At 41.5% G+C, this 13,198-nt stretch overlaps 3 protein-coding genes across 3 annotated transcripts; 2 read left to right on the top strand and 1 right to left on the bottom strand.

Moving 5' to 3' along the window:
* Nucleotides 1–5,009: 5,009 nt before the first annotated feature.
* Nucleotides 5,010–5,957, top strand: LOC114447489 (DNA damage-inducible transcript 4 protein-like). The gene is made up of 2 exons (XM_028423775.1): nucleotides 5,010–5,257; nucleotides 5,449–5,957. The coding sequence occupies exons 1-2, from the start codon at nucleotides 5,092–5,094 to the stop codon at nucleotides 5,955–5,957; spliced, it is 675 nt and encodes a 224-aa protein (XP_028279576.1). The 5' UTR covers nucleotides 5,010–5,091.
* Nucleotides 5,958–6,429: 472 nt separating this feature from the next.
* On the bottom strand, nucleotides 6,430–10,788 carry dnajb12a (DnaJ heat shock protein family (Hsp40) member B12a). Its single transcript, XM_028424022.1, has 9 exons — nucleotides 10,602–10,788; nucleotides 10,076–10,253; nucleotides 9,409–9,554; nucleotides 8,585–8,755; nucleotides 8,401–8,480; nucleotides 8,196–8,305; nucleotides 7,893–8,065; nucleotides 7,653–7,795; nucleotides 6,430–7,068 (listed from the first exon to the last, which is right to left on the bottom strand). Exons 1-8 carry the CDS (start codon nucleotides 10,732–10,734, stop codon nucleotides 7,674–7,676), a joined length of 1,113 nt encoding a protein of 370 aa, XP_028279823.1. The 5' UTR covers nucleotides 10,735–10,788; the 3' UTR covers nucleotides 6,430–7,068; nucleotides 7,653–7,673.
* trmt2b (tRNA methyltransferase 2B) lies at nucleotides 10,746–13,191 on the top strand. The gene is given in 3 exon segments (XM_028424021.1): nucleotides 10,746–11,239; nucleotides 11,242–11,834; nucleotides 12,033–13,191. Coding segments are annotated over 3 exon segments (1,485 nt in total). The 5' UTR covers nucleotides 10,746–10,968; the 3' UTR covers nucleotides 12,654–13,191.
* The last annotated feature ends 7 nt before the right edge of the window (nucleotides 13,192–13,198 follow it).

The raw sequence follows: 13,198 nt of genomic DNA, 5'->3' as shown, positions 1-13,198 counted from the left end.
TCAGTTTAAAATGCTCAGCCGAGTTAATTGCTAATCACAGTTGTTTACACTGTTAGCCTGTTTTATTTGTTTATCAGCTCTGTTCTATTTAAGTGTCCCAGTAAACCATGACAGCGCCCTGGAACTGGGACACCTGAACGCACCGCAGCCATAATTAATGGTGTTAATTACACCTGTGCTGTCCCTGCTGTCAAAGGCTTTTTATAATTGAGCTGGATCAACAGCTCTCTGACACAAAAAGTGAACATTTGACTCCCAAATCAGTATCAACGGCAGCGCTGTTGTATTTGCTCTCTGTTTAAAATGATAATGATATGGTAAACCTGTTGTTTTGCCCTCTGTCACTGTGACACACCTGGCTACCTGAAGGATCAAACTTGCTGCTATACTCTGCCTTTTTAGCTGTAGCTGTGCATTCAAACCCCAGATATGTGTTTTCTGATGCATTTGTGGGAAGCAGATCATTTGTGCGCTGTGCCATGCCACAGTTTCTCACTGTATCTGCACCGCCTGCTGTATCTCGGCCCCAGAGAGACACACTGAATGACAGCTTGTAATTGAAATGCTGGATTAACTGATGCCATCTTTATTTCATCCTGAGAGGAGTGTCTGTGAGGCTCTCTTAATAAAGGCAGGAAGGAGACAAGGCGTCATCTAATCTCTCAGCTGAAGGCAATCAAGTCAACGAGGAAGAAGATAAAGAGACAGGAAGTTGTTCATAGTGAACACATAAGTACATGTAATGCTGTAATATAATAATATGTCTCTCTATCTGTGTCTGAAAGCACCTAGGCATGTCTTAATCCACATATAGTGGAGCAATAATGTGCTCATTTTTTAGCGCCACGCATTCAGGTTGTAAATAAAATATTGATGTGGCTGAACAACAAATTTCCCGCTGGTTGAACCTTAGTACTCCCTGCTGTAAACTAATGCTAACTCTAAGTGTACTGACCCATTTTAGGATGACGCTCCGCAGCTACAGTCTGCCTGCTTCGTTCTCAGGGATATCAATCAAACTCAGAGCAATGTCACATGGAGTTAAATGGAAGCTTGCTGCAGTGGTATTTATGTAAGGCGTGGTGATGGACCCAGATATGAAATGACAGACACAGGAAAGGTGAGAACATGACAGAGTTAATCATGTTTATTGGAGGTAGCTAACAGAAAACAAAAATGGCTGAGTAATCCTAGAGTCACAGAGCCAAAGGGGGTTTCAGGTAATCTTCTCTGTGAATGCATTCAGTCATGTCAGCCATGAGAGTGTTGTTTCCCAAGGTCTGATGTGGAGTGACTCAGAGGGAAGGAATGTGATTGTGATGGCTTCTGTCATCCTATAGACTCCATGCATTACTGTAAGCTAATGCTGCGTGAATCTAAGTCAGTGATTATAGTAATGCATACATACAGTGTATAGACAATGATGATTGTGACTATTGAATTATTTAGAAGAAGATTAACAGATGCATGGTGGTTGGTGGTTACAACCATTTTGCAAAATGACCATAACTAATATGTGTGGCTTGTGTCCCAATAGAAACAAAAATAGAGTAAAAAATGAATCATGAATTATATGCTTTGAGCAATTCCCTTAAACCATAAGGTAGGTTGTACAAATCCAGTAAACAGAGGTGCACCTTAACATTCAAAGTCACTCAAGTCTTGTTTAATTCAAAACCAAACACAAAACACATAACATTGGCAGCGCTGCTAAATAATGCACATGCTTCTAAAATGAGAGATAGCTTCACTCAGGGACTAGTCACTGAATGAGTACTGTCTCTGTCTGATGTTGTGTGGTCACAGTTCATATGCACCTCTCACTTGCAGCCTCTGTGGAGCCAAGTGACGTTCAATCAATATCAATAATGACTCGCTCACACACATGACAGTACAAACTGGAAACTAATGCCATTCCTCCAGGTTGATTAAAGTCAAGGTACTAGTAGGGGAGATATAATTCCAGGCACGCATCATACTTACAGCATAGTCAGTGACATCAAAACATCCAAAAGACTACATGTTAAGTATAGTGTCTCTTAACAATGAATACAAAAGATGCAGAAATGGGCCTTACATGCATTTTAATGTAGTTATGTTCTATTCTGTATTCTCTAAAGCTGCAGTCATGGGGCTCGCTCTTTTGTTATTTCTTCTAAAATGTGTAGTAGATGTGTAGCTTTTTATTAGTGTTCGATTCTCCAGGGGAAAAAGGCTAAAATATGCTAAAATGTGTTGGAAGGTGCCATTAGCACTAACAAGACAAATCTCTGGAACAGAAGCTCAAATGCTAGAAGCTAAAAAAAATCTTAATGGAACTCTTGGCTAATAGATGCTAAAATGTGGGGCATGTTTTTTTGTAATAGTCCACTTAGAAATAAACTAAAAATCCAAAGAATCCCACTGTTATATGGTTAATCAGAAAAATAATGTCTAACTTAGCAAACTCTTTAAAGAAAGTCTATTTAGAATGGATTGTTAAGTATTAAAGTTTTGATAAAGAAGCGTGCACCACAGCAAAACATCACGGTTCCTCCTCCCCTGAGAGTGCAGGTCTGTTTCTGCTTCTACCAGCAATAAATCAGAACCTAAATGGAATGCTGTCCCAGCTCCAGCTTCAGGTGACACACAGGCCCACAGAGCCAAAGGGAGAAAGTCCTGCATTCAGCTGCTGATGGGGTTTACAGCTCACCACAGAGCTCAGGTGACGGAGGGACCGGGTGTGTTTTTGTTTTATGAATTACCTTCACTTTTCACATCATGAGCAAACTATTCCTGCCTACAAGTGGATGTTGTTGCTATAGCCACAGAATACAAAGGACAACCCTTTCACTAATCTACATAATGTGAGCATATTCAAAAGAACGTGTTGAGGATGTCATATCTGAGCTAATTCAGGTATATTGCTTTCTCTGCTTAAGTGCGTTCTAATAGCTCTAGTTATTTTTGCACCAATGGCTGAAACAAATATCTCATTGGAATAAAAAATATAGGTGATTCACTCCCATGCGTTGTTTCCCTTATTTTTTAATGACACAGGACCAATAATGTTCTCCTCACTTAATAGTAGACAGGCTGAAGCTCAGACACATTAGAGAGGCCACACAGAGCATGGCTGGGATCATTAGTATGTACATGGAAACACATGTCAAACACTGTGAGCTCAAAACAATAGGTGAACTCAGGCATAACTTAAGAGGGTGCGCTCACTCCTCTCAGGCTACAGAGTCTTCATTGTCTCAAATTAGAGGTGGTGCAGTGGCGCCATCTTCTGGGTATTCCTTATATTACACCCAGAGAGGACTCAGCTCATCACAAGATTTATGGTGTGTTTGCATACATACAAAGGCTCCCCTCCTCTCAAACACACACAGGGTTAACCAATGACGTTTGCATCTCTAAGTATATCTGTAAATACCATTTAAATAATAAATAAAGGGGGGGGGGGGGCAAACAGACAGGTGTAGGAGTAGGGTGTGCTCTCGGGGGTGGGGGTTGGAGAAAAAGAGTTGTTTCTAAGGGCAACATAGGCGCTCTCCTATATGGCGCCGCCTACTGGAGGGAGCGCTACTGCAGGTAGAGGTCCGCAAATCTCGCAAATCTCGCGAACTCTCACGAAATACCTTCCCTCGAGCGGGAGCTGGTGGAAGTTTTAGGAAATACCGGGTCCCGCGGTCAAGATATAAATTCAGAGTATGGAGAGGGGGCAAAGGAGCCAACAGCTGCGGTTCAACATAAGGTTAAAGATGGTCAATACAAAGTCCAAACTACTGACATGTTACAAGGCGGAGGGCTGGACTCTGCCTGTTGCAAAAGCTGTAGCCTTAAAGTTCTGGTCTACTCTGGTAAAAAGTGTCATAGTGCTGTCCTCTTCTGACCTGGTGTAGGTCAGCAGAGGACAGCACTATGACACTTTTTTATTTATTAAAATATGTATTATTTATTTAATAATAAAAGCTTTGTATTTTATTGTTATCTTCTTCATTTTTAATCCCATAACTCTCATATTAACAAGTTTCCTCGTGGATTAATAAGGTATAGGCCTATCTATCTATTATCTAATCTAATAACTGACAATATATTTTTTCAAAACTAATTAAAATATAATGCATAGCATATAATGTATCATATATTCTTATATTATTCATAAATCATATAAATAATCTCATTTTTAATCGGGGTTAAAAACGCAGCTGAATCAGCCCAGTAATCAGCATTTTGCCCTGTTGGCCACAAAAAAGTATTCTAGGTAACACATAAGTTATTCAAAACAATATACACCTCAGCTTTCAGCACAATAATGAACAAACAGCACAGCAAACACGGTGGTAACTTAAATCTTTATTTATCTTTAGTTATATTCGGGATGACTGGAGCCGGCTCTAGGTTTAGTTGATGGGTCTAATATGCTAAATTCTAGCATATATTAGGCATATTAGAAGTGGTAGTATCCTAATCTAAACTTTGCAGAGTTTAGATTAGGATAAACACTTATAACTCAATCCCACTTTGAATACAATGGTTTGAAAATTCCCCCCAAACATTCAGACCAGCACTGTGTGGCCGAAACAAAACATATGGTCGTGGTGTACGTGACCTACGTGTCGGCTCCATTCATTAAGCAATCCGTTAAATTTCATGTGTTGTTTTTTGTCTAACTGTGGGGGGTGTGTCGCCTTTTGTTGTTTTATGCATTTGTAACTAGGGCCGATCGGTTTTGTGGTTTCGTTTTATATTTAAAAGTAGTAAAATGTATATTATAAAACATATAAACTTGTTGGTCACAGTTGTGTTGGGGGGGTCAGATGCCAGCAGCGAGGTCGAGGGGGGCCTGGCCTTTGCCTCATCATCAAAAGGACCAAAAATGTTACCAGGCAGGCTGAGGCGCTGAGGACGTGAGCTGGAGCCTGATTGGCTAAAAAATGCAGGAGGCGGAGCGCGCTCGCTTGGGTATTTAATGCTTTGTTCCATTGTTACAGACTGTGTGTTTTCCAGCTGGTCTGGTCGAAGAGAGGGTCGAGCCCCCTTAACGGAGACACCACCTATTGCACTTTTTTTTTTTAACTTTTCGTCTTTGTATTATTAGAAAAAATGTCTTTTTCTTGCAACCAGTCTCTGGATGGCAGCTTTCCTCCATCTCCAGCGGAGGACAGGAGCTCACAGCGACTGTCCTGGGGCAGCCTGCTGCAGAGGCTAACTGAACTGAAGGGGATCAGTCACAGAGTCACAGCTGATCAGGACTGCAGGAGTGAAACTGGTGAGTGCTGCGGGCTTTGTCTGCTTTTTGTTGTTTGGCTTGGTGCATATTATTTTGGCCAAAAAGCACGTTCTGCTTTGTTTACACATATTTTTTACCTGCAATAATGCATCTGCTTGAAGAGACTTTTACTGCTCACATCATAGGCTGCGCCATCAGACCAGATTTTAATGTGACCCTCTTTGTTTCAGGCTCTGTGGCAGACCTGTCGCTGTCAGAATTAGACAGCAGTTTCTTCTGTTATCCCCTGGAGGAGACGTTGGCTGCAGAAGTTGTGGCCACCATTGCACAAAGCCTCAACAATGCATCGCACATCCTGGGCTGCTCCAAACTCATCCTACCTGACTGTCTGCTACACAATATCAGCAAAGAGCTGATCTGTTTGGCTGTCAGTGAGCCCTGTGGACTCAGGGGAGCCCTACTTGACCTTTGTGTAGACAGAGGAGGGGACCAGAGCTCCCCGTGTACAGTGGACCAAATAGCAGTGGATCCCTCCCTGGTCCCGACCTTCCATGTGACCCTGGTGCTGAGGTTGGAGTCTGGCGGACTTTGGCCAAAGGTTCAGAGGCTTTTTAAAAGTAGCAAGGCCCCTCACGCATCTGCATCACAGCACAATACGCTGAAGCTGAGCACAGGCTTCAGGGCGATCAAGAGGAAACTGTACTGTTCAGGGGAGCTGCTGATTGAGGAGTGCTGCTGACTAAGAGCTTTGATAAACTGAACTCAATTCATGGGAACTGTGAAAAATGGCTGTTTACAGGTGACTCAACAGTGAAGACTCATGCCTGAATATTCAAAACTTGAATGAATGTAAAGTCACACCTATAAGGGAAAGACTTGTGTATTTCAGTCCAGTATTCCCTCTGGGAACCTTTGTGCTTTATACTTGAAGACACAATAAATTATTTTCTACATATTTGCTGTCATTGTTCTTCTATCGGTCACATCCACGCTGTGATATTTCTCATGCGTAAACGTAGCATTTCTTAAGATTAGTAATGTTTACACAGATCTACTTTTTCTTTGCATGGTATCTGCAACACATCCGGATACTAATATTTCTGCTGTGAGTTCAATTTCATCTGATCACTGCTCCACAATTTACTTAGCAAAAAGGTCAAATGTGGTTAGATGGGAATGTGTGTGTGTGTGTAAAAGAGAAAATGCACTGGTCAATCATTGGACAAATTTAATTCAAAGAAACTTTTATACAATTTTAGCATGTTAATTTAATAAATATGGTTTACTTTTTATTTGTGCAACAACTTTAAATAATAATTAATGATCCAACAGTCTACAAGCAAATCCACATAACATTTTTGTAAATGACTCCAATAACCCCTGTACTGTTAAAAGTAAAATGAATATTTACATTAGTAAGAACTATAAAAATTACACACTTTTCCTGCGAGTGGCTCAGACATCTGTCTACGAGAAGGCCGAGAGATTTCTCAAAAATGTTTAAGAAAAAAAAAAAAACGAAAAAGAAAACAGATCGGGACAGAGAACGCTAACCTTAGCAGCCTGCTTTATCATTCAAATAGACACCAAATTTCTTTCCACTGTGATGTCCAGCAGACTCTCACCTTTGTAAAGACACTAGAGTAAAATAATGTCAGCAGTCAACTCGAAGCTTCTCACAGTTCTACAGGAAGTCAATCTACATCAAAGCTGCAGAGAGGTTCCCTGATGAGGTCTGCTGCCCACTGAACGTAAGGCATTTTTGATTCTCTTGGTTTGCTGCAGAAATAGGCTCCAATTTGAGCGGGCTCCGACCGATTTCTTCTGATTAGATTCAAGTACTGATGAACCTAAGAAAATAAATGTTGATGAAGATTCTCAGTCATCCAGGTCATAATACGTAGAGAGGAGCCAGGCGTCTGGACTTGTAGAGTTCCAAACGCTACAAGTCCAGATGCCTCGCTTCAATCTTCTCTACCTAAGAAAATAAAGATTCAATGACAGGGAGACAAAGACAAACAGAAAAAAATAGAAATAACCTAAATAAACTAGGTCCATGTAAATCTAGGAATAAATGCAAATTACTTGTGGAATTTCTTCCCAATAGCTGTATAGTTCTTCATGTATGTATTTATTCCTGCTGTGACAGTGTTTTTTTGTCCTACATAAAACATTCCTCAGGCAGTGATATAAAAATGCTTCTTGTTGGTGCAATAGTTGACTCTTCACTATCAGGTGTCAGTTTTTACTTGCAGCTGCATTTACACGCCATGATAAGTTAACTGATAAAAATAAAGCTGACTACCTGCTCGTCTCAATGCATTGGATTAAAATTAGTTAGCAGAGACACAGTAGCAGAGTTATCAGGATGGAAGAACGAATTGGCTCAACATGCAGAACAAGCTTATCTGCAGCATACAGTGATGGAACTTACCCATATGTGTGTAAGCAGTATTTAGCCATCCAGCATGACCTGAATCTCAGATAGTCTGGAACAGCTGGGAGTCCCCATTCTCTGTGCTCTTTGGTACAACTCAGAATCACCAAAGTAACGAGCACGATACAGTAAGCCTTCCTCTGAAAGGAGAAAAAACAGCATGTAAATCACAAGTTGCTGTATATTAGCTAATAAAGAAAATAAACTGTGAGTAATTTCTGATTTATGTAAACTCACTTTGCTGCTTCTCCTTCCAACAGTTGTTTCTAAGGTTGGAGATGTAGTCTTCTTCTACGCTTCTCTCAACATTCTTCAGGTTATTTCCAGTATATTCTTCATTGAAACGGTCCCCTACATAGAAAGGCACCTTCAGGTGTGATGTATGCCTTTTGTGAATATGTCCAGCTGACCTGGTGAAGAGAGGAAATTATAAATGAATATAAAAAGAATCATGTTGTATTATTTTTGAATATAAATAAAAAGAATCATGTTGAGATAAGCACAGTGTTGATTGGGCTGATGAAACAGTGTTACACTTACGGGCGGTAGCTAAGGCTATACGGAGGCTGGGTGACCATCAACTGACTGAGAGCAGAAACAATGATGAGAATTAAGATGGGCAACAGCTGGACAAACAAAGCCAGGCCTCCCTGGTGAAAGAGAGAAAAACACATGTGATTACCAAAATAAGGCAAACCAACAGCTTCTATTGAAATTAAGCATAATTATTACAGACGAGACTTACATCTCTCTGTTGCTCTCGTCTTTCTTGCCCGTTACGATGTGCAAAGTGCATTCTTCCATTTCTGTAAACATGTACATTGCCTAGAAGGAATTTATGAAAATGGATATCAAGTATGATGTGTGCTTGCTTTCAGTCAAACATAAGCATCCTACCAGTACATTGTATTGCGCTGGCATCTACTTACTTGTAGGGAAACCTCCACCAAAGAACATATTGAAGAGGTCCTCAGGTGAGATGTCTGCTTCAAAATCACGGTGGTGTCTGTGTCTACTTGGGTGTGTCCTCTCCTCTCCGTATTGGTCATACTGCCTTCGTTTCTCAGCATTACTCAAAACAGCATAGGCATTACCAATAGCTGAAAGGCACACAGATTTGTACTTAGTACACTCAAATGTCCGCTATAGAACAGGAAATGAAACTAGAAAAGGGCATTTCCTGAAGAAAATGCAAGTTTGCATCTGAAGCATTGCTTTGAATGCTGATGTGAAGGATTGCTCTGAATTGCTGAAGAATCAGAGCAATTCAGAGCTTTGTATGCCTCTGTGTGTCAGCCTGTCACCATGGTAACAGCAGAGGAGACCTCAAAGACCACTCCAACTTTGAGAGCCTGGCATGTGAGATGATTCGGAATTAGAAAATTGTGAATACAAGTTTGATAGAGCAGCATCTAATGAGCGTTTTAAGACTAAAATTGAGTCTGTAGCTTGAAATTTGTAGGAGGAGCTACATTTGGCAGATGACCCTCATAGAAGGGCTCTCTCACAGACTCCCATGTTACAAATCACACCGAAATTGCTTAGTATTTGAAAAATTATAATTTTTTGAAAAAAACTTGAAGTTGTCCTCTGTGAGGTGAACATTTTGATAGTTGAATGGTCAATGTATGCTGAAGATACGCTGCGCCAAAAAACATACGGAAGAATAAAAAAGAAGAAGAAGAAGAAAGAGGGCGAAGAACAATAGTTTGATTGCCTAGCACAGCAATCAAACTAATATCTTTTATTTTACCTTTAAATGCCTCTGTGGCTCCAGGTGCATGGTTTTTATCTGGGTGAAATTTGAGAGCTAACTTTCTGTAGGCCTTTTTAAGATCCTCCTCAGAGGCAGTCTTCTCAACTCCCAGAATTTGATAGTAATCTTTACAGCTCTTAATCCTGCAGAAGAAAAAAATACATCCACCAGAGATGGTTAACAAATTGTAGAGGGAAAAAAGGAAGACTGGAAATACAATACACTCTATATACATTCAGTCAAACATTATGGGACAATACCTTTATCAAACTGGGGAAAACACATAGTGTTGCGACGATTAAGATCACACCATCAACACCAAAGCAATTTCCCCCTGGGATTAATAAACTATTTCTGATTCTGATTCATATATTCATTTTTATAAATGGCAGTGTCACCTAAAATTTAGAATGAACAGAGATGACAAACTTATTTTACAAAAATTAAAAAATTTCCAGCAGTATTAAGATTTACTTATTCATATTTCTGATCAAGCATGGAGCATCTGGAATATAAACAATTTTCTTCTGGGATTAATACAGTATTTCTGATTCTGATTCAAATCTCTTTATTGTACTGAATAATATATAAAAACACGTAATCTTGTTCATCGAGCTACATCATATTATTGCTGATATAAAAGAACTGATCAGCATGCACTTACTTTCTGACTGCTTCCAGCTGCTCTGCTGTGTATGACTTAGCCGATTCTGTGGATCCTTGTGGGGGCCCATCAGCCTCTTCTCTACCGCCGCGGTGCCTCATATTGGGCCCTTCTCCGTTCACATGGCTGCCGTTCTCCTCTGGAGGCTTCCCGTTCTGCGCTAGCGAATCCAGTAAGTCTGTAAAGAGAGCAGAGCCACCTCATTCTAGGTTGCTGCCTGGGTTTACGATTCCCAGTTAGTTAATCCAGTACCGTGAGCTAACAGTTAGCACTGTAGCTGCTAGAAAGAACGCTACAAACGACATGTACATAATATTTAAACAGGCGAGCACCAAGAGAGATAATAACTAACTAAATATGCTGTGATACTGCAGGTGCGGGCTGAAAAACTACAAATACCAGGTCGGCTAAGAGCAGCTGGTGTAACATTAAGACGGTTTTGCTAACGTTAGCTGATAGGGTTTCACTGCTATGGCCCAGCACCAGAGATACAATCGCTGCCTAAATAGATGTTTATTCGACGTACTTTTGGCCTGGTCTGTCGGAAACAGGCGCTGTGCCTTCTCCAAAAACTTCCTGGCTTTGTCAGGCTGGTTGTTGTGGATCGCATTTAGGGCTATTTTAATGCACCGCTCCGCTTCGTCCTTGTTTGAATCCATCGCTACACAACGGAAATGTTTACTTGCCCCGGGACGCACGGTGATGACGCAAAACGCTATCTGTCTAGTAAATAAGACGTCACAGCAGATGGCTTGAACCGCCGGCAAGGACTTCATGAACATCCAGTGGAACAGCAGTTTGACCTCATATTTAAAATAAGTGGTGTTTTGTTTTATTCCGGGTGCTAACGGGCCCGTACAGCACTCTGCAACATAACAGGAAGTGAAAGTCAAATGGCTTTGGCAGCTATATGCACTCGGTCAGTCAGCTCTGTCAAACGTAACTTTTTGTATTCTTTGAGGATTTCCTGCCTGTTGTTTTCAAGTAGCGACATTATCTTAGCTGATCAGGGGAAACCACCACAAAAGAAACGGTTTAAGAAAAGTCAAAAGAACCCTTCCTGGGCTGGTGATCTGTCCTGGGAGGAAAGGCTGGCTGATGTGGTCACTCCTCTGTGGAGGCTGAGCTATGATGAGCAGCTTGAGCTTAAGCAAAAGCAACAGGAAGGATTCTGTCTCAACTCTCGGGGCATCTCTCAGGTGATGTTTTGTCTCATTCTCCATCGCCTGGCAGAGATAAACTCAACTTTCCTGTTATGCCTATTCTGCCATCTCCAGTTAGAAACGGCTACCGCAACAAATCCACATTTTCTGTCAACAGGGGAGTTGATGGAAATCCAAAGACCGTTGGATTTTACGTGGGCACAGGTAGAGTCGGAAACATCGTCTGTGTCAATGGAGACCATCTACTTAACATGCCAGAGAAGCACAAACTGGTAGCCAGGTGCTACCAGGACTTCATCCGCCTCTCCTCGCTTGAGCCCTGCCTGCTGTTCCATACTGGGGGTCATTGGAGGGAAATTACTGTGAGGACCAATGCAGAGGGCCACACCATGGCTATAGTGTATTTTCATCCTCAGACACTCACACCACAAGAAGTGGCAGTTCATAAGGCAGAGCTGGTGAATTACTTCACTCAGGGTCCTGGATCTGTGTGCCAGCTTGACTCACTGTTCTTCCAGGAGAGCAAAATGACTCGCTGCAGCCATGAAGAATCCCCCTACCAGCTCCTGCATGGTCAGCCACACATATACGACAAGGTAATGTCCAGACAGAATCTCTAAGGGACTCCACAACTTCATAATTTCTTGTCTGGCTAAAGAAGATAATGTTGCTAGGCTGTTATTTATTACTGCTGTATTTGGTCTAATTACCTTCTAACCTATGCTGTACATATATTTATAGAGCAAACACAGAAGACATTTTGATTTTTGACCACAGTTTGTTGTTATTTGCAGGTTTTGGGCTTCAAATTCCGCATCTCTGCTGATGCCTTTTTCCAGGTGAACCAGGCAGCGGCTCAGGTGCTGTATGGGACAGTGAGAGATCTCTGTGCCCCACAGTTTGAGCAAGATGGAGGACAAAGGAAAGCCAGTGGTACTCTTCTAGACGTGTGCTGCGGGACAGGTGCCATCGGCATCACTACATCTCCCAGAGTTGACAGGATTATCGGTGTAGAGCTCATCAAACAGGCGGTTGAAGATGCCATACACAATGCAGCTCTGAATAATGTACTGAACTGTACATTTATCACGGGAAAGGCTGAGGTGGTTCTTCCAGGCTTTATGTCTGAACTGAGCTCTGCAGGTGGAGGCCTCACAGCTGTGGTAAACCCTGCTCGAGCAGGCCTCCACTACAGAGTGATCCGAGCTTTACGAAACCAACCCTCCATCCGCAGGCTGGTCTATGTTTCCTGTAAACCAGACGGAGAGGCTATGAGGAACTTTAAAGAGCTCTGTTGTGCTCCTAACCCACAGAAAAAACTCACAGGAGAGGCATTTTCTCCCACTCTGGCTGTGCCAGTGGACATGTTTCCACATACTCCTCACTGTGAACTGGTGCTGCTCTTTGAGAGGTAGCAGGATAGATGGTTTGTTTCACAGGAAAAAGATAGATAATAAACTTTATTCTTACAGCACATTTCATAACCGTGTTACAAGGTGCTTGACACAGAACAATAAAACATAGTAAAAGTATAAACGAATAAAAAAGTGTTTCAGAATCAAAACAAGATAAAGCAAGATAAGGCCGGATAAAACACAAAACAGTCAATCAATCAATAAAAACCTGGCACTGTTCAAACCTAAAAGTCACTAAAAGCACAACCTTTAAAGAGGATTTCAAAGACTAAGACTCCATAGTGTCGGGGCCCTTACAGAAAAGGCCTGGTCTTCCTTTGGTCTTCAGTTCTCTTTTACTGTGGAATTGTTTGTAGCTGAATATGTCTGATTGCGACCAGGTTTGTAGGGCACGAGGAGCTCAGAAATGTATCCAGGGGTCTTATCAAAGTCTTATCAAACTCTTATCAAACTTGCAGTATAGTATAGTTAATTGGTATGACGAGATAAAAGATGTTCTGACTGCAAGCTCATCTTTAAGTCTGAACATAAAACTTTCTACACGT

Source organism: Parambassis ranga, chromosome 15 (assembly GCF_900634625.1).
Source record: "Parambassis ranga chromosome 15, fParRan2.1, whole genome shotgun sequence".
Classification (NCBI taxonomy): domain Eukaryota; kingdom Metazoa; phylum Chordata; class Actinopteri; family Ambassidae; genus Parambassis; species Parambassis ranga.
The sequence above is the reverse complement of the archived record's forward strand: the minus strand, read 5'-3'. Positions and strand labels throughout refer to the sequence as shown.